The 20,427-nt window shown below is 45.7% G+C and overlaps 1 protein-coding gene across 3 annotated transcripts; it reads left to right on the forward strand.

Moving 5' to 3' along the window:
- The first annotated feature begins 2,184 nt into the window (after positions 1-2,184).
- Smok2a (sperm motility kinase 2A) lies at positions 2,185-15,786 on the forward strand. 3 transcript variants are annotated; one of them, XM_063282890.1, is made up of 4 exons: positions 2,185-2,478; positions 4,169-7,773; positions 13,415-14,991; positions 15,427-15,786. In XM_063282890.1, the coding sequence occupies exon 3, from the start codon at positions 13,441-13,443 to the stop codon at positions 14,944-14,946; it is 1,506 nt and encodes a 501-aa protein (XP_063138960.1). In that variant the 5' UTR covers positions 2,185-2,478; positions 4,169-7,773; positions 13,415-13,440; the 3' UTR covers positions 14,947-14,991; positions 15,427-15,786.
- The last annotated feature ends 4,641 nt before the right edge of the window (positions 15,787-20,427 follow it).

The following is a 20,427-nucleotide window of genomic DNA, read 5'->3' on the forward strand; positions in this document are numbered from 1 at the left end:
CCTATCCTGTGTTCTGAAAACTTTTCAAAGCCCATTCATCTGAGACTGGTGAGTTCAGGACAGTAGTCCCAAGTGTCTTGTCCTACCCTGACAGTTCACTCTCATGAGGCATCACCTGCGCTTGACAGAGGATTTTCCCAAGGGGCATTGGATGTGCAGGAGAATTGTGTGTCGTGAGTCTTTTCAGAGCAGCAAAGGAGGACATCAAGGTCCCATTTGCTTTTGGTTTTTGAACTCATGGTCCTGGCACGGTCTTGTTGGTATTTAGGTCCCTGTCAGTCCTGAATTGAATTTTAGCATGGGAACCCAGGGCAGTTGTCTTCAAAGATATTCCTAGCATGGACCACATCTTCACCTCACCAGACATAAAGCACGACAAACACCAGGCAGGCAGAAAACCCTCAGGGACTGGAACTGGCATGTTCAAACACTCTGGCTTGACCTTGGCCAACACAGGTTCAGAGAACAGCCTCTATGTAGGAAGATCTCCTTCCTCCTCTCAGAGTTTACGACATGTAGACTTAAGCTAAGCTGCTGGCACACATGTGAGCAGAGGCACCAGCCTAGGCTTGTTCAATATCAAAGCCTACCTGCCACCCCTGTATCATAGTCATAGCAGCACATCTCATGAGAATTCTAGGGGTGGTGATATTCTGGGTGAATATTCTGTATTCTGCTGCCAGTTACTTTGCTTCCACATGTCCAACTGTGAGAAGGGATTGAGAAAGGGAAGGTGATGAAGTCCTGCTATTATCTACTTGGTGCCACCAAAGACAATGTGGTCTTACTGGCAAGATCTTTGCATTAGATTTTATAAAAAGTGACCTCAGGACAGTAGGTACTCTCAAGAAGGTGCAGCATGGTGGGTACAATGGAACAGGATCCCTGAGGTTGGTTCAGTGGGCCAGGGTCCCTGGGGTAGGAGCAATGGGGCAAGAGCCCTTGGGATGGGATCTTGTAGTAGTGACCCTGTGGAATGTGTAACTGGCAGGGACCCTGGGGTAGGTGCACTATGACGTGCACCCAAGCTGGAATGTTCAGACAGGTGTGTGTTTGCTTCATGCAGCTGCTGTCTGAAGTAGAGAACACTGTTATCTTCCCCAGAGGGGATTTTGGGAGCTCATTCCAAGAATGCCTCAGCTCCTTACTGAGAAGATATACATTCCACAGATGGGGCTTTATTGAGATGAGCAGATTCTAAGGGGGCTGCCATGAAGGAACAGCCAAAGAAAGCAGAAATGAAGAACAAGCAATTGCACCAGCCATGTCGAAGGTGACTTTGCTCTGATAGGACTGGAAGAAACTGATTAAGTCAAATCACTTCTCTATCTCTGTATCTCTATATCTCTATCTATCTATCTATTCACCCATCCATCCATCAACCATCCATCTATCTATCTATCTATCTATCTATCTATCTATCTATCTATCTATCTATCTCCCTGAGGGAAGTCAGCTTTCATTTGTAGGAAGAAGGTCACATCCGTGCCCCATTATGGTGAAAACCAGGATTGCAGGGAGTGAGATAGATGGGTTATTTCTTTCTTCCTTCCTTGAGTCTTCTTATATCTTTGTTTCTTTGTATCTTTCTTTCTTCCTTCTCTCTCTCTCTCTCTCTCTCTCTCTCTCTCTCTCTCTCTCTCTCTCTCTCTCTCTCTCTCCTTCTTTCCTTCTTACTTCTTTTTTGCTTTTGGTGGGATAGAATGCCAGTTGTGGCCAGTCCCCATCAGCATCCACTGTGCTACAGACCCAGTCTCAGTGTGACACAGAAGAGGCCTAACTTTGAAAGTTTGTCCTCTCTCTAAGGGATACTGTATAATACAGTGCTCTGGACTGCAGGTCAGACAAGGCCTGCGTTTAGGAGACTTGTGGACAGATGAATGTCTGTGAGTCTGGACTTAGACTCTGTGGAGGGCTCAGGTCACCTGACTGTCCTGAAGCTTCCCACTGTGATTTATTTCCCTCCTACAGAGTCAGCCACCTGAGCAACTGCATTTCCTGGTCAGCCCCTAATCCTCTTACACTGTGTAGAGTGTTCAATCTCAGGGAAGGCCTGGGAATCTAAGAGACACCACTGAGCCCCCTGGGCCTGGCTGACTCAACCTGAGGCTACCCTGTGTGTCTTCATTTTGCTCACCCTCCAGAGACCTCAAAAGTCAGCAGTGAGCTTGCTGAGAGGCCAGGAGCCTCCATAGTGGCCCAAGAGCAACTGTCCTCTTTCACAGGTTCATCCACAGAGCATGTAATTCTGATTGGTGCAACAGTCTGGAAGAGTGAAAGACGTCATCTCCCAAGGGCAAGTGCTGTGCTAGTGGACACTGAGGAGCTGCACGGATCAGACCCTTCCCCATCCTTCTCCAGCCTCTCTTGTTCTTCCTTGAGATGTTTCCTACAGATCTGAAAGATCCAGGCAGTCCATGACATGCATTTGAATTTAATCTCAGGACATTTTACTCCTTGCTCTAAAATTAAGACCAGGTAATTCATTTGTTTGTTTGTTTATTTATTTGTTATATGTAAGTACAATGTAGCTGTCTTTAGAAACACCAGATACAGCATCAGGTCTCATTTGAGATATTTGTGAGCCCCCATATAGTTGCTGGGATTTGAACTCTGGACCTCTGATAGAGCATTCAGTGCTCCTAACCACTGAGCAATTTTTCCAACTTCCAGACTAACTTTTTAAATTCCCAGAATGTATTCTTTATTCAGGTTACATCCTGATCCCAGCCACTCTCCCTCTGCCTGTCTTCAGGGTAGGAGATTACAGGAAGGCCCCAATTTTCAGCAGGGGAGTGGGTTTGCTTCCAGAGCAGGCAGTGGGGTCGTAAACATCTCACTCTCAGGGAATTGGGAGCTTTCCCATATAAGAATTTTCTGTGGTGGAAGCTCAGTTTGCTGTCTGGCTTCTTTTCAGTTTTCTCTTGCTTCTTCTGGAATGAGAATGTTCTTTATTAAGAGCTTAGAGGGCGTTTCTGGCCAGACTATGTTCATGTGCAGGCCCATCCCTGGACGGCTGGATGCTTAGACTCTCCTGGGGAGACCTGTTTCCTTTCTGCAGCAGGCCAGCTAGTATGAGAAGAAAAGGACCCCATCAGATGTTCACAGTGCACAACACACATACACAAACTCACGCATGCACACACACACACACACACACTATACAAATATATATATATATACATATATATATCTTCCATATTCCTAAACCCACACATCATACACATCACGTGTCAGATGTGCATGCACATTACATATATCACAGACATATATACACTGTGCACATCACACGTGACATTTGTACCTATATGCACACATGCATGCACACCTCACTCTACACACATGCCTGCCATGCACACATGTATATAGAAACACCAAAATGAGTGAAGAGATTTTTAAAGGCGGCTTGTGCAGTCAGGGTATGATAGGCTTGGGCATGACTACCCTCTGTGTTACAGTCAACTGTGGTCTGGTCTTTTAGCTACTTTCACAACAGGGCCAGTGCCTGTGTAGAAGGAACACCAAGGCCACATCTCAGGGAAGTGAACTGAGGACTCAGAAGAGTTACAGGTCCTGGAGTATGGAAAGGCAGAGCATGGTATGCAGATGTAAATGCTGTAAGGCACTCTGGCTTGTCCACTCCAATAGGCACGATAGTAAGCATGAGGCCAGTAGATGTCGTATCCGTGGGAAGAACCCTCTGGATGCCATGTTAGCAACTTAGGGTGTTTCTTGTTTTCAGCCCATGCTGTGGCCAAGGAATCAGGAGGTGTGGGGTAGAGAGGACACTTGAGCACCTACCCTCTATGTTGTGAACCTAGTGGATGTTTTTCTGCCCTTCTAGACCTGTGAGTGGCCTGTGCCAGCACAGCAGAATGGGGACATTCCCAGTTCCACAGGATACTGCAGGCTTGGGGACTGGGTACTTAGGCTTTTGGCTGTGCACCACACCACCTTCCTGACCAATGGTACATTAAGTCAACCAGTGCTTGCAGAATGCTTGAGACAACACAAATGTCTCCTTTCTAACTGGAAACAACATATAAAGGTCTAATACAAGTCAGTAATGTGTCTCTGATTGTCCTGTGGCACTGGGTGAATTAAGGACAGGATGGAGAGCATGCCAAAGAGTCTAACTCGTTCCGTCCCATCTTCCTTCTGAATGCAGGTCTCCAGGATCCAGTGCTCACACGGACTCAGGGCTGCTGCTCAGGGAACCAGCAAACCCTGTTGCTCTGACCATGCCACCGTGAAGGGCGGTCTCTTTCTGTTCCAGTCTCTGCGGTGCCACTGTGTATTAGAAAGGACATCTTTCAAAGGAGGGGTTGGTGAAGGGCAATTTACCTTCTCTTTCAGAGATACAACTGTCTGAGGAGAGGCTAGGAGGTGTTGCAGAACCAAAATATAGAGCTAGAGGGATCAGAAAATCGAGGTTGGGAGGAAGGTTAGCTCAAGGCTGCATGTCCCTGAACACCTTGGTGGGGGTGAAGGGTGACTTAATAGTCACTAGTAGCCCAGTGCCTGTCAGTACTCTACATGACCTTGTAGCCCTTGCTTCTTCTGGTGCTCAACAGCACCACTCAGATGCAAACAGCAAGGCCTAGATAGTGTTCACATCTCCCATGGCTTGACACTGTGCTGGGTTTGATACTACAAACCAGGAGGCTGGGACTTGAACTTGAGATCACTGACTCAGGCTAGGGAGGACTCCAGGGCACCTGAGCTCAGCTGCAAAGGCAGAAACTGAACCACAGTGAGCAGAAGGGGCACATTTTGCTGTTTCTTTCCTTTTCTGCTCTCAGGCCTTTCAATGAACTCTACAGATGAGGATCTTTCCTCCCAGGCTTAGTGTCTGCAGCCATGAGGGTCCTCTACAGGGGACTCAAAACCCCAGAAGAGTCTTCAGAAGGAAAGTGCTACACACTGCACTGCCCCCAGCACTCTGAAAAACAGAGACCCTTTTGGGGTTTGGGCCAGTCAGTGCTCAATAGTTAGCTTCTGGCTGCACTGGGTGCTCACAAATAACACAGCAGCCTGAGTCCTGTGACCTGGCTGTCACAGACTGTGATTGAGAGTTTATTTTAACTGTGTCAGCATAACCACTCTTGTTCCAGGTTGCACAGAGCTCCTTGTCCTCATACACGCCTGTTCCATCATTGGACCTTAATATTTAAAGTGAGCCCTACACTCAGGATGGACTTGGTTTTCTACAAAAACCTGCCAACCTGTGTGTGTAAAGAGGGGGACGGGAGGGATGGAAGGATGGAGAGAGAGAGAGAGAGATGGATGGAGAGAAAGACAGAACAAGAGAGAGAGAGCAAGAGTGAGAGCAAGAGCAAGCGAGAGAGAGAGACAGAGAGAGAGAGACAGAGATAATATGCACTAGCCACCAAAGAAGCATTCCTGTATTCTTCATTAGCCTTACAGCTTTTTCTCTCTTCCCTGATTATTGCCTTTTGTGCTGTGTTGGGTATTTTGTAATGAAATGCTTGACTTTCTCTTCCTTTCTGTTAATCTGGGGCTTGGTTCTTTTTTTCTTTGTTACCATGGAGATCATACCGAAAATGCTAAAATACTACCAATCCTATGTGAACTGTATTACTGCTATTTTGACAGCCCTGACCAACTTCTTCAGTTACTGATGTCAATGAAGGAGATGTCTGTGTACATGAGCCTCGGTGGCACTGCTGTTTGTGGTCATATAACATGGCATCTCTCACATCTTGGAGGAAGCAGAAGTTCACCTTGCCTTTGGGGATTGTCCGGGGATCACCTGTTCTTTATTTCTTCTTGAGATTCTGAAATCCTTTAAATCGGTCTTCATCTGTGGGAGTTTCTTAGTTTTCTTCCTCAACTTTGAAGGAAAGTTTTACTAGAAAATCATAGTTCCTAAAGAGTGTTTGTGTTGTTGTTTTTGTATAGTGTTGCGTATACTCACCCATTCTGTGTGTCCGTGTGAGTGTAAGTTTGTGTGTTTGTAATAAAGGGTGGGAATGTGTGTGGTGTGGTATGTGTGTGTTTGTGTGTGTGTGTGTGTGTGTGTGTGTGTGTGTGTGTGTGTGTGTGAGAGAGAGAGAGAGAGAGAGAGAGAGGGAGAGAGAGAAGAGAAGAGAAGAGAAGAGAAGAGAAGAGAAGAGAAGAGAAGAGAAGAGAAGAGAAGAGAAGAGAAGAGAAGAGAAGAGAAAAGAATGAAGCAATCTTGTATGTACACTGTTATGGATGTGTCCCACCATGTGTGTGGAGGTTAGAGGACATTTTTGTCAGACCTTATCTTACCTTGTTTGGAACTAGGTGTGTGGTTTGATGTTGCACATGGCAGGCTGCCTGAACGACAAGCTCCCAGGCAAATTTCTGTTTCTCCTGCTTTTCCTGCTTCCTAAAAGCTCAGATATTACAGGTGTGTGCTCAACTTTCGCATGGGTTCAAAATCAGGTCTTCACACTTTGCAGGGCAGATGAGAATCAAAGGCCTTGGAAGCTGTGAGGAAGGCATCTTCCTGTCACCCTACAGGTAGTAATAAGTTTCTTTATTATGTCTCATGAGCAGTGTTGGGGTGCAGGAATCACTCCACAAACCAGACAGCCATTTCAGTCAAGCAGGGACAGTTTATGGAACATATATCCTGGGACTGATTGGTCAGGGACACATGTCACACAGGGGAGTAGAGACTGCAACCCTATTTCCAAGGACTGCAGTATGAAAGGCAAAACCACAGAAGCTCTTAGCAACTAAGAGCTCATACACAGGTGCCGAAAGTCTTCCCAGGCAGTTGGGTGGTTGGTTCGGGTCCAAGGTTATTGTTGCTAGCATACAAAGCAATTCTAACTGACCTTAACTATGATTGGCCCTAAAGGAGGGCACAGGTTAGGGTAATTTCCAGGAACAACAGACCACACAACTTAGTGCGATATGCAGTTAATGATTAGCTGGGCATGAGAAAGGTCTTCTGTAATAATGTAAGATGGCTGGCGACAGGTATTAAAGTGGATAGAGTAATGTCAGAAAGGCAGCAGCCACCTCCGTCTTAAAGAGAAGATTACACACACACACACACACACACACACACACACACACACACACACACACGCGTGTGTGTGTATATAATTAATATATATATATGTATCTGTAGTTTATTCTTAAACCCATAGTTGAAATGCAAAAGGGACCTATGGAAGGTAGACATAAGGATTTTAAAGCAGGAGGCACAGCAAGCCTTCAAACAGAGAACTAAGGACAGCAAACCATCCTGCAGGCTTTGATTTCTAAAAGCCTAAAGGCTCCCCATAGCCAACCTAAGCCAGAGCCTTGGAGTCCTTCCCAACCATGCAAGGACAGGTCCTATTGTGACCTCATGAGGAGCGACTGTGAGGCGGTCCAGCCAACAGATGTTAAGCTGTAGCCAGGCCTGGATTTCCTTGAGTGCGTTTAGAGGAGTGGTGGAGTGGAGACTTTGGTGATTTTGGTGGATCTAGTGAGCAGTGTGTGGATTTTGCATTTGATTGATTTGTGTGTAGCTTGTGTATGTGTGTCTAGGTCAGTGTTTGTGTGGACGGTTGCTTTTGTGTGTGTGTGTGTGTGTGTGTGTGTGTGTGTGTGTGTGTGTTGGTATACTTGGTGGTGACTGTGGGTGCATCTGTGAGTGTGGGTGTGTGTGTGTGCCCAACTGTGTGTGAGTGTCTGTTGTGCCCTGTTGGTGCACTAGTTGTAGGTGTGAGAACACCTGTGTGAGGAAAAGTTTTGAGGCCGGCAGTCAGCTTGGCCATTGTTTCTAAGGTAAGCATATTTTGGTTTAAGTTTATTTGTTTATTCACTTTACATCCCAATCATACCCTCTCCCTCTCTCCTCTCCTCCTACTCCCAGCTCACATGCCCCTCTTCCTATAATTCCCTTCCCTTCTCAGAGAAGAAGTGGGCAACCCCTTGGGTATAACTCTGCCCTGAAACATCAATTCCTAGCAGGACTTAGTTTATCCTCACCCACTGAGGCCAGAAAAAACAGCCCATGTAGGGGAAAGGGATCCGAAGGCAGGCAACAGAGTAAGAGACAAGCTCTGCTCCAATTGTTAGGAGCAGAAGACATATTAAGTCCTGTGTGCAAGTCATAGAATATAATTAACAATGCTCTGTCCCATGGGCTGGGTCTCAAGTTGGGCTGATCATTAGTTGGACTTTCCTTCAATCTCTGCTCCACCTTTATCCCTAAACATCTTATAAGTAAGACAAGTTTTGGGTTGAAGGTTTTGTGGGTTGGTTAGTGTCCCCCTTCCCCTAGTGAAAATCCTTTCTACCTACAGGACATGGGTATGTCAGTCTCTCCAACCCCAGCTGCTAGTAGGCTCAGCTAGCATCACTCTAAGAGACTCCCTGGAGCCTCCCACCCCCAGTCTCCTTCATGCCAGAGATGCATTGCCCAAACCCAGCCTTCTCCTTTCTCCTTCCTCTGTGCCCTGCCCTGTTCTTCTCCCCAATCCTCTCCCCATCAGTTCCCTCCCTCCACTCAACTTTTTGAATTTCCCTTTTGAATGAGATTCAAGTATCCTGCCTTGAGTCATCCTTATTTAGCTTTTTTGGGTCTGTTGATTATAGCATGGTTATCCTGCACTTTGTAGCTAATATCCATTTATAAGTGTATACATACTAGGTTTGTCCTTCTGGGTCTGGGTTACGTCACTCCGGATGACATGTTCAGTTTCTAATCATTGGCGTTCAAGTTTCACAGTGTCCTCCTTTTAATAGCTGAGTAATATTCCATTGTGTAAATGAACCACATTTTCTTATCCATTCTTCATTGAGGGACATCTGGGTTGTTTCACGTTTCTGGCTGTTATGAATAAGGCTGTTATGAATACAGTTGAGGAAGTTGCCTGTGGTATGGTGAAACATCTTTTGGATATATGCCTGGGAGTGGTATAGGTGGGTCTTGAGTTAGAACTATTCCCGATTTTCTAAGAAACGGCCAATTTGATTTCCAGAGTGGTTGTGCAAGTTGGTACTCCCAGCAACAATGGAAGAGTGTTCTTCTTGCTCCATATCCTCAACAGCATGTGATGTCACTTGAGTTTTAGATCTTACACATTCTGATGGGTGTAAAATGGAATTTCAGAGTCATTTTGATTTGTATTTTGTTGATGACTAAGTACGTTGAACTTTTCTTTAAGTGCTTCTCAGCCTTTAGAGATTCCTCACTTGAGAATTCTCTGGCTCTGTGCCCCTTTTCAATTGGGTTGTTTGCATTCACAATGTCTAACTTCTTGGCTCCTTTATGTATTTTGGATATTAGCCCTCTGTCAGATGTAGGATCATGCAGATCTTTCCACACTCTTTAGGCTGTTGTTTTGTCCTAAAGACAGTGTCCTCTACACTTCAGAAGATTTCAGTTTCATGAGGTCCCATTGTTGATCTTAGTATCTGAGCCATTGGTGTTGTGTTCAGGAAGTTGTCTCCTGAACCAATGAGTTCTCAATACTATTTGTATTACATTTAGTGTGTCTGATTTTATGTTGAGGTCTTTGATCTACTTCATAATCCAAAATTAAAATTATACAGTTGACAGTTTTTATATTAGTTTTAAAGATCAGAACATTTTCCCTTGAGTTTTGCTAGTTAACTACTGAACTATCTCCCTAGCCTGGGGATATTGGAGGGTTTGGGTTTGGGTTTGGGTTTGGACTTGGGTTTGGGTTTTTTCGTTGTTTATTTTCCTAAGGTTAGGTTTTTCTGCTTAGCCCTGAGTACCCTGGAACTTTCTCTATAGACCAGGCAGGCCTCAAACTCAGAGATCTTCCTGCCTCTGCCTCCTGAGTGCTGGGAGGAAAGGTATGGACCATCATGACCCAGGGATTATTTGAGTTTTAACCTTTTATGCTTCTGATTTTATTTTCTGGTTTTCTTTGCTTGGATTGTTTTTGGCTTTCAGAGTTGTTGATTTTTTTTTAATTCTTTTGTTTTTCTTATGTTTACAATTTGGAGAATTTTGTGCTAGTGTCGGTTTCAATCTTCTTGTATCTGTTGAGACCTGTTTTGTGACTAATTATATGGTCAGTTTGGGGGAAGGTACCTTGAGGTACTGAGAAGAAGGTATATTCTTTTGTTTTACGATGAAATATTCTATAAATATGTTAAATCCATTTGGTTCCTAAACTTCTGTCAGACTAGCTATGTCTCTGTTTAGTTTCTGTTTCCATGATCTGTCCATTGATGAGAGTGGGGTGTTGAAGTCTCCCATGATTATTGTGTGAGGTGCAATGTGTGCTTTGAGCTTGACTAAGTATACTTTTATGAATATAGGTGCCCTTGCATTTGAAGCAGAGATATTCAGGATTGAGAGTTCATCTTGGTGGATTTTTCCATTGATGAATATGAAAGTTTTTTGATAACTTTTGGTTGAAAGTCAATTTTGTTAGACGTTAGAATGGCGACTCCAGCTTGTTCCTTGGGACCATGTGCTTGGAAAATTGTTTTCCAGACTTTTACTCTGAGGTAGAGGCTGTCTTTGACACTGAGGTATGTTTCCTCTATGCAGCAAAATTCTGGGTCGTCTTTTACATGTCCAGTCTGTTGGACTACGTCTTTTTATTGGGGAATTGAGTCCATTGCTGGTACGAGATATTAAGGAACAGTGATTGCTGTCCCCTGTTGCTTTCGTTGCGAGAGGTGGAATTATGTTTGTGTGGCTCTCTTTTGTGTGTGTTGCAAGGGGATTACGTTCTTCCTTTTTCTAAGGGGTCGTTTCGCTCCTTGTGTTGGAGTTTTCCATCTGTTATCCTTTTTAGGGATGGATTTGTGGAAAGATATTGTGTAAATTTGGTTTTGCCATGTAATATCTTCTTTTCTCCAGCTATCGTAGTTGAGAAGTTTGCTGGATACAGTAACCTGGTCTGGCATTTGTGTTCTCTTAGGGTCTGTTTGACATCTGCCCAGGATCTTCTGGCTTTCAAGGTCTCTGGTGAGGAGTCTGCGGCAATTCTGATAGGTCTGCCTTTATATGTTACGTGACCTTTTACCCTTACTGCTTTTAATATTCTGTCTTTGTTTTGTGCATTTGGTGTTTCTTTTGTGGTCCAATCTATTTGGAGTTCTCTAGGCTTCCTGGATGTTTATGGGCATCTTTTATTTTAGGTTAGGGATGTTACCTTCAATTATTTTTTGAAGATATTTACTGGCCCTTTAAGTTGGGAATCTTTCTCTCTTCCATCCCTATTATCCTTAGGTTGCTGCAATTTTCAGTTGCCATCTGGTTGTCTCTGGTGTTATCTGGTCTTGCTGACGATAACAGTGGCTTGACCCTCCTGTAAGCCTGTGTATCAGCAATCCTGGAGACTGGCTTTCACACGGTCATTTCTGGGTACAGAGAGCTTTGGGACTGGCTCAGCTCTGGTTGGAGGCAGGAACTGAAAGGGTTCTATCACAGACTGCTCCTGGGTTGGTGTGTCCTGAGGGCTTCAGGCAGGACCCTTGGAGCAGAACTGATGGTCTTAGAACTGCTCTCTAGTGTGTCTTCGCCCCTTGTGAATGGCTTTCAATTCTTGCACAGGGAGAGACTGCCTGACTGCTCCTAGGATCCTGGGTGCACAGGGCTCTAGGCAGGTTCCTCTTCTGCCAGGAACGTGAGGAGAAGTGGTGGCCTCCCCCATGCTCCCAGAATTCTCCTCACTTCTGAGAGTCCAGCTGTCTCCCCCATGGGATTTGGGTACCTCTCATAGGATTCTTTATGCATGGGAGTTTTGGTTATTGCTGTTTTTACTCTAACTGGGGATTTGAGTTTGTGATTATTTGTGGTTTGTAAATGTTATATAAATTCTTGGAGAATTTCATCTTCCATTGAATGTATTTGGATCCTCTTCACTCCCTGCATCCTTCACCAACTCCTCCCACATCCATCTTCACAGTCACCTGCCACAACCCACAAATTCATGGTTTTTTAATAACCTGGTGTCCTGTGTTCCTGAGTGTGGGGAATGACTCTCTTCCCTATGTGTCGTCAACTGTCAATGTTCCCACTCTGGGTTAGTCATGCAGGACTGCTTGATTTTGTGGAGATCTGATGCAGGCAGTCACAGCTGTTGGGAGTTTATGAATGAGGTGGTCTTGTGTTGAGAAGATATTTTGATACGTCTCTTCCCAACCCCAGAATCTTACAATGTCTCTGCCCTTGTTTTCCATTATAGTCCCTGAGCCATGGAGGGAGGGAGGGAGGGAATGTGGACACACCCCCCACACCTGTTTTGCCTGAGCACTTTGTCAACAGGTATTCTCCAGTCTTTTAGCAGCTATGAGTTTCTGTGCAATTGCACCAAGAACTTTCTCTGAGATATGAGAGTTGTACTATTAAATCTGAAGACTTCTTGCAAGGATGTGCATATGAGTAAGAACATGCTGTGTTTGTTATTTTGAGTCTGGGTGAGCTCACTTAGTGTAACCTTGTCTAGCTCCAAGCATTTAGTTGGAAACTTGATAATTTCAGTTTCTTTTACATCTGAATGACATTCCACTGTGTGTAGGTACCACACTCGAATTAGTCATTCATCAGCTGGACGGATACCTTGGCTGTCTACATTCCCTGCACCGTGAACAAATGAAACAGTAGTGAACATGGATGAACAAGTGTCTTTGCAGCAGGAAATATTGTTCCTTGAGTATATCCCAGGAATGGCGTAGCTGTATCAGGTGGCACACCTAGTTTTCTGAGGAACCCCCACACTCTACAGTGGCCACCTCAGTTTATATCCTCCCACGGACTGTGCATGAGGGTCTCCATCCCCCACATCCACCCCAGCATTGTTGCCTTTGCCATTCTGATTAGAATAAGATGAAGTCTCAAACTAGTTTTAGTTTTCATCTCCCTAATGGCCCAAGATGGTGAACATATACATATATATTTCTTAGCCATACATTCCTTAGCCATGCATGACTTGTGAGAAAAACCCTTTGAAGACCCCTATCTCAATTAATCCCAATTGTTCACTGGGACGTTCCCTTAGAGTTGTCTCTTTATTACTTTCTATATTCTAGGAGTTTTGATGAGTGCGTTCTATTTTGTTTTAATCTCTAGGTATTTAGCTTTTATGTAGTTTTGCTTGTTTGGAGGTTGATTTTGTTTTATTTCATTTTCTGTAGCTTGGGTTTTCTAACTGTTAATAGTTTTAATTTCTTTAATCGTTCATTTCATTGTACATTCTTTTTCTTACACAATCAGTGATGTTGATCTTAGTGTGGCTGAGCTGTGCTCCTCCCTCCTAGTGACTAGTATGTAGTTTTTTACTTAGGATTTCCTTGGCTTTGTGCGTTGTTTTACTTTTGAGGGTTTCTGTTGTTGTTTTGGTTGGTTTTAGTTTTCTGTTTTTCTTATTTTTCACTACTTTACTTTCCATCTTAGCTTTCTTTCTTCCCTTTATTTCTTTTTCCTTCCTCTTAGGTAGCATTTATACTCTGTTACCTCCAATGAGCTTCGGGAGCAAACGGGAGTCAGAAAGGCTCCGATCTCAGGGCAGCTCTTGCACAGAGAGTTTCTGCTCTCAATATTTGGTTTTGAATACCATCGGCCATGGTTTCCACGCGGCCGTGAAGTTGGCCGTGCACCGCCTCACAGGTACCCCCGTGGCTGTCAAAATGCTCCTCAAGAGACAACAGTGGTGCCAGCAGGTCACATCTGAGGTAGAAATCATGATGAGGATCAACCACCCAAATATTGTATCTCTCATACAAGTCATTGACACTGAAAAGATAACATACCTCATCATGGAGTTGGCCAAGGGGAACCAGCTTTATTCTCACATCAAAGAGGCTGGCCATCTGCAGGAGGATGAAGCACGGGGCATATTCAGACAATTATTAAGTGCTGTGGGATACTGCCATGAAGAAGGCATTATACACCGGGACCTTAAACCCGATAATCTGTTAGTCGATACCAAGGGAAGAATTAAAATCATTGATTTTGGTTCTGCCACTCAAGTGCGGCCTGGGCAAAAGTTGAGAACGCCCTATGGGACTTATGCATTTTCTGCTCCTGAGCTGTTACTCGGGAAATTTTATGAGGGCCCCAAGGTCGACGTGTGGGCCCTAGGAGTAATTCTGTATTATATGACAGTTGGAAAGGTCCCATTTGAGGCTGCCAGCATACCGCTACTCCGAAGGCAAATTGTGTTAGGGACGTACGTTGTCCCACCTGGCCTGTCAGAAGAGCTACAAGACCTGCTGAGTCTTTTATTGAAAGTGAACTCCCAGCAGAGGCCCACAATTCCTGATCTTTTGACTCATCCCTGGCTTAAGATAGACTCAGAGGGGTTCCCACAACCTTGTAAGGAACTCATCCCCCTCAGGCCAGACCCAGCCATTCTTAGAGCAATGCAGGACATTGGATTTGAAGCCCAAGAGGTTAAAGACTCCCTCGATCAGAAGAAATTCAACCAAAGTATGGCTTGTTATTACCTATTGGAAAAGCAGGCTCTTCAGGAGTGTGACAACCCAACCCGGCCTCATCCATGCATGACCCCATTCCCGACCCTTGATTACCCTGCTACTTCAGTGCGAGGGCTCAGAAGTCGAGGAAGCGAGCCTAGATGGCTCGGGTCATCCTCCGATAGTCAAGGTTCTGACCTCGGCCAGACTCCTAGTCATCGATTAGTCAAGAGGGCCAGTTGGCCTGGCGGTCTTCTCTGCAGGCCACGTCAGATAGCACCCACAGTGGAGCTAACCCACAGAATTTCTATTAGTGACCCCTGCTTTTCTTCAGTGCACAGCAGAGGCAAGAAGACCATCAACACTGAAAGCACAGAAGACAAATCCAGTGACTCAGCAGAGGTTAAGCCTGTCGCAAGCAGGCCCTGGCCCAAAAGATTTAGGGGGTGGCTCAAGAACATCCGAAATGGCCTGATGAACCTGTGTTGCTGCATTCCGTCCAGAAAAAAACCTCCCCTGGGGCACAACAGAGTTGTTCCCCAGAAATGAAGAACATGGAAGGAATCCAGAGAGCAAGCATCCAACACTGCCCAGGTACATTGCTGAATTTGTATCTATTTTGCTCGTGTCTGAGTCAACTGGCAGGTTATCATAGTGTGTATGTCTATGGGACGATGCACGGGGAAGCTAGGTCTAAAACACCGTGGGACGATGGTTAAGTCTAAGCTACCAGCACATCTGTCATTGCCGACAGTAACTCCCATGTTCATCCTGCTCATGGGAATACTAAAATACATTCAACTAGAAAGAGACAGCAGGATACTAACCAATGTAGGAGGATGAAGTTGGAGAAGGAAGAGAAGGAGATGCTGAGGGAGGAGAGGGTGGTATGGGGTGGGGGCTAGGAGATGAGGGGAAGAGGTTCCGAGAAGCTTGGAGAGCAGTTTGGAACAGGGTGACCACAGCTGGAGAGATGCCCTGTCCAGCAGAGGTCCCAGAGTCCCTCTCACATGTGTCATTGCCTTTTAGAAGATCACTAGAGGATGCCGGATGCTGCATCTCTGCAGTCCCAGTATTGAAGTGGACCCACGTGTGGACACGGACCTGCAGAAGGGAGCGCTGTGAGAGCTGTCACCTTCCAGGTCAGCTGTGGAAGGATGAAAGCAAATGAAGAGATGCCAGGTGGCAAGAGAGCACCTCAAAGGCATCACTCTTCCTGGTGGAGGTTGAAAACCAGTCCAAAGCTGGTAAAGACCAGAGCCCTTTTGCCGACCAGGGTCACATCACACACCTCCTCTTGGCACAAGTTCTCGCCTCACTCTTAGTGGAGAATATATGTCTTCTCAATGTGTTTATCCGACTCTGAGAATAAAATAGCTGTTTGTGAAAGATGACCTCGTAGATTTTTCTGCATCTTCTTCACATAGGGAAATTGGCCCTGTGGCATTCCAAGGCCCCAGGAAGCACTGGGTAATAGGGCCCACCTCAGGGCCAAGAAGGTCATGTGTCCTAATGGGGTCCTTACATGCTGGACCACTGTGTGCTGGTCATAGTCTGCCTCTAAGTGGCCTCCATAGGATTGGGCGCTGGGAGTTCCTGTCCCTTCTGTCAAATTTGTTACTCCTTCAGGTGCCTCACCGGCATGCTTCACTGTCACCAGTGACAAGGCAGAGCCCCCTCTTCCGGTATCGCCTCTATGGATGCCCAAAGGCCTCAAAGTGGCTCTGCATCCTCAATCGCCTCATCTGTCAGCCCAGTCTCTGCTCTCTCAGCACAGCTAGCAATGGTGAGACAACCATTGCACAGACCTAGGAGTCTAAAATGACTGAGGCCACGAGCATGGACAGACAGGGCCGTGGACGCAGGAACCCAGCACTGAGCCATGACAACGAACATTCTAAGAGCTCAGTAAGGACACTGTGCTCCTAAGGCCTTCAGTTTTTATAACAGGGCCTCTCCCTTTCTCACTCACAGCCCTCTGAGATCCAGCCTAAACTGGACAGACCCTGGAATTCTCTGAGAGACTGTTGGACTGGGTGTGGTGGGTTCCTCTGTGCAGAGCACTAGGTCCTCAACCCTGGACCCTTAGGTGGCTTCCTCCCAGGAAACCCCTCAGAGCCCCTCCTGACAGGCCCAGCTCTCATTCTTCTACATCAGCAGCTCTCAACCTGTAGGTCGTTCCCCTTTGGGGTTCAAGTCACAGGGGTCACCTAAGACCATCAGAAAACACAGATACTTAGATTAGGATTCATAACAGCAGGAAAATTACAGTTATGAAGTAGCACCAGAAATAGTTTTATGATTAGGGGGTCACCACAATTCAAGGAACGATATTAAAGGGTCGCAGAAATAGGATAGTTGAGAACCACATTATTCACCATCTGAGTCACAGCCTACCTAGGCCAAGTATTCATCTGGGTGAGACAGCACTCTCAGAGATGACCTAGCAGACAGTGGTGGTCGTGTTTAGAGACTGTACTCTGGCAAGGAGGAGGACGCTTGGATTTCTGGGCAATTCTCGAGTTGTAATTGTCCAGTTGAACAACCTTTGTAATAAAAATCTCAGGCAGGTAGAAACTGTCTTTGCTTGCATCAAGTGGCACAAGTTCCTCCGTTCTTTGGAAGTTTCAGGTCCCTTCCTCAGGGTCCCACCTGGGGACCTGCCCTGACAGGAAGACGGGGCAGACGATTCCCATCTTTTGAAAGGGACCTCAGCTGGAGAGTGCTATGTGCACAGGAGGCAAGGACGATGGCAGTCTGGGGAGAGCTGGTTGCCTCTTGTCCCGGCTGGACATTTTTCATTAAGGTACAATGTAATGCCCCATCAAGTCGCTCTCTCCTATGTTTTCACAAAACGAATCAAGAGTTGGGAGCTTTTTATTGTTGATGTTGTTTGGCGAGGAACAGAAAGGATTCTCCTTTGCTCCTCTCAGAACTTAGGATTTTTAAATAAAAATTATTCTTTAAACATGTGTCCATTTTAATAATTCTTGACAGTTAAGACAACTATAAGATTTGGAAGTGTTTGCACATGTGTTGAATGGTGCCTACCACCATGTTTAAAACAGTTTTTCAAAATCTTCCCTATCAGGGTCTGGAGAGATGACTCAGTAACAAAGAGCCATTGCTGCTCTTGCAGAGGACCAAGGTTACCCAGCACGCATGGTGACTTACAGTCATCAGTAACTCTAGCCCCAGGATCCAGTGGCCTTTTCTGGCTTCCGTGGGTACTACATATACACATGTGCACGTGCACGCACACACACACACACACACACACACACACACACACACACACAAACACTCATACACAAATTTTTTAAAATTATTTACAAATATTTACAGAGTCCTTCGTCAGTTACCAATTCTTCTGCCATCTCTTCCTTTCCTTAGTCCCAATTATTTTGTTTCGCGCCCTGAGACACACCCAGTCCCTCCCAGGCTGTAGCTCTTGGGAGAGTGGACCCAGAGCCTTGACTGAGCAGCACTTGGGAGCTGGCTCTGGACTCTAGAGTAGAGGTGAGCCTGCCCTGAGGGCAGGAGAGCAGGAGAGCTGACCCTGTGCTCTGCCAAGGGCAGCATTGGGTGGCCTATGGAGCAGCCTGGAGAGCTCTCCCTGGGACTGTGGATAAGGGAGAGCCTGTGACTGACCGGTTCATCCATCACAGCCACTTGGGATTGAGTTCCTTGGGTCAGCAGGAGGTTGGAAACACTGACTCCTGTCTTCACAGTCCCTGAGTTAGGTCACAACCTGAGCCAGGCTCCCTCGTGTGGTTAATGGTAAGGACCCGAGACAAGACTGTCTTCCATTGCTAATGAATGACTAGAACTCATGAATTGCACTGGTAATGAATGACTCAACCTCAGTTCCACCCTCCTCACCATCTCATCCCCATATTCCCTATTAGGAAGCTCCAGCAAACCTCATTTCTAATGAAGTGTGTGGCTACACCATTCCTGGTCTTCCTTTTCCCTCCCCACATACCCTCCCTTTCTCCTTTTTTGTTTTTTGTTTTTTTGACATGAGGTCCTTCAATGACATCCCTGGCTGTCCTGAAATTCATTACATAGGTCAGATTGGCCTTAAACTGGAAGAGCTCCTCCTGCCTCTATCTCCAATGTGCTGGGATTAAAAGTGTGCACCACTACCTCCCAGACCCATTTCAGTTTTCTTCATGAAGCAAAAGCAGCTTGTACAAAGCAAGCACAGACACCCACTGAGACTAATCGTACCTAGAAATACATTGTTTCAAGTAACTTTTCCTTTTCCTGTGTATTGTGTGATACTTGAGAAAACTTCCTTCTCATAAACTTCAACACAAAAGGTTTTTTTTGAAATAGCTTGTAAACTTCAAGTCATAAAAGATGCAATTAATTAGTTAATTTGGACACATAGATTTTCTGAAACATTTTATACAAAAGAAGAAATAGCATGTGTCAAAGTAAAGACGAAAAAAATATCATGAGGGGTCGGGGTGGTTGACTGTTCCCAGATAAAAAAGTAGTCTTCCCAGTATCTATGACCAAAAGTGGCCAAGAGGGAAAAAAGTGCTTCAATTACTCAATAGAAAGTTAAACGGGGTAAGAATGCATGGTTTACAGAAACAGCACCAGTCCATAAACATCCAGAAATGCCTGGGTGCACGCACAGTGCTGAGATGCCAATTAAAACACACAGATGGTTTTAATCAGCCGGATGGGTGAAGTCCAGGGCTGTACCACATGATGAGCCCTGTGCACCAGTTTGCACTCTGCTGGAGAACTCTTCGTGGGTACACACCCAGGAAAGCAATCAACACCGCTTACATATTACACATATGTGCCCTCTTTGTCATTCCATGAGCTGGCCAATCTCTTAGAAGCAGCAGCACATGGGAGAGAGGACCCTGAACCTTGATTGTGTGCAGGTGAGCGGGGCCTGAGGACATGAGTATAGAAATGCTGCCCCTGACTCCTGCCAATGGCAACACCAGTTGGCCTGGTCAGAGCATTAGACTGGCCATTTAGCCCCAGGGATTTGCCTGGCTCCATCTTGCCAGTGCCGGGATTGGAAGTGTGCACTACCATGCTTGGATCTTCTCTTCTCTTCTCTTCTCTTCTCTTCTCTTCTCTTCTCTTCTCTTCTCTTCTCTTCTCTTCTCTTCTCTTCTCTTCTCTTTTTTCTCTACCTCCTCCTCCTCCTCCTCCTCCCCCTCCTCCCCCCTCCTCCCCCCTCCTCTTCCTCCTCCCCCTCCCCCTCCCCCTCCCCCTCCCCCTCCCCCTCTCCCTCTCCCTCTCCCTCTCAATCTTCATGGTGTATTTTGTAGCCACTGCTGTCCTGGAATACTCTCTGTAGACCAGGCTGGCCTCAGGCACACAGAGATCTGCCCGCATCTGCCCATCGAGTGTTGGGATTAAAGGCAGCTCTAGCCCCACCCAGCTGTTTTGCTTTATTAATATGTGTATTAGAGAGTGAACTCAGGTCTTCAGACTTACAAGGCGAGCACTTTACTGAGTACTCTATTCATTTCCCCAGCTTGCTAAAATGAGAAATTGAAAAGATATTTACTATATCATAAAATAAAAATAACTCCATCGCACGGCAATTACACTGTTAGAAATCGGTGAAAAGAGGGCACTGTTTTACATATGACAGTATGTTCATTGTTTGGCCTACTGAGACAGCTGGGTCCCAGTTTTGCTCCTGTCCACAGACAGCGATGTATTGTTTTAGTTGTCTGTAGAGAGAAAATATGGCCTTGCTTTGGATTGGAGCTGGAAAAGCAAACCCCATGAGGACGTCGAGGGATATGCTGGAATCAGATTTGAGAAGCTGAGTCTGGGCAGTTGACCATTTGTGAAATCATGGTATCCCTTGCACAATGGGGTTTAAAAGCAAAGGATTGGCAGCCATCCAAACATTCCTTAAAGGGGTCTGGCTGAATAGATTATAGCTCATTTGTAGAAGGGGATTCCATGCAATCGTTAAGACAGCAGAGCAGCAGTGTTCTCTCCAAAGGATGTGGCTCTGCTGTGTGGGGATGAAGGGAG

Source organism: Rattus norvegicus, chromosome 1, assembly GCF_036323735.1.
Source record: "Rattus norvegicus strain BN/NHsdMcwi chromosome 1, GRCr8, whole genome shotgun sequence".
Classification (NCBI taxonomy): domain Eukaryota; kingdom Metazoa; phylum Chordata; class Mammalia; order Rodentia; family Muridae; genus Rattus; species Rattus norvegicus.

Excerpts from the sequence above, each read along its gene's own strand:
- Smok2a (XM_039103496.2), top strand. The coding sequence starts at position 13,441 with ATGAGCTTCGGGAGCAAACGGGAGTCAGAAAGGCTCCGATCTCAGGGC.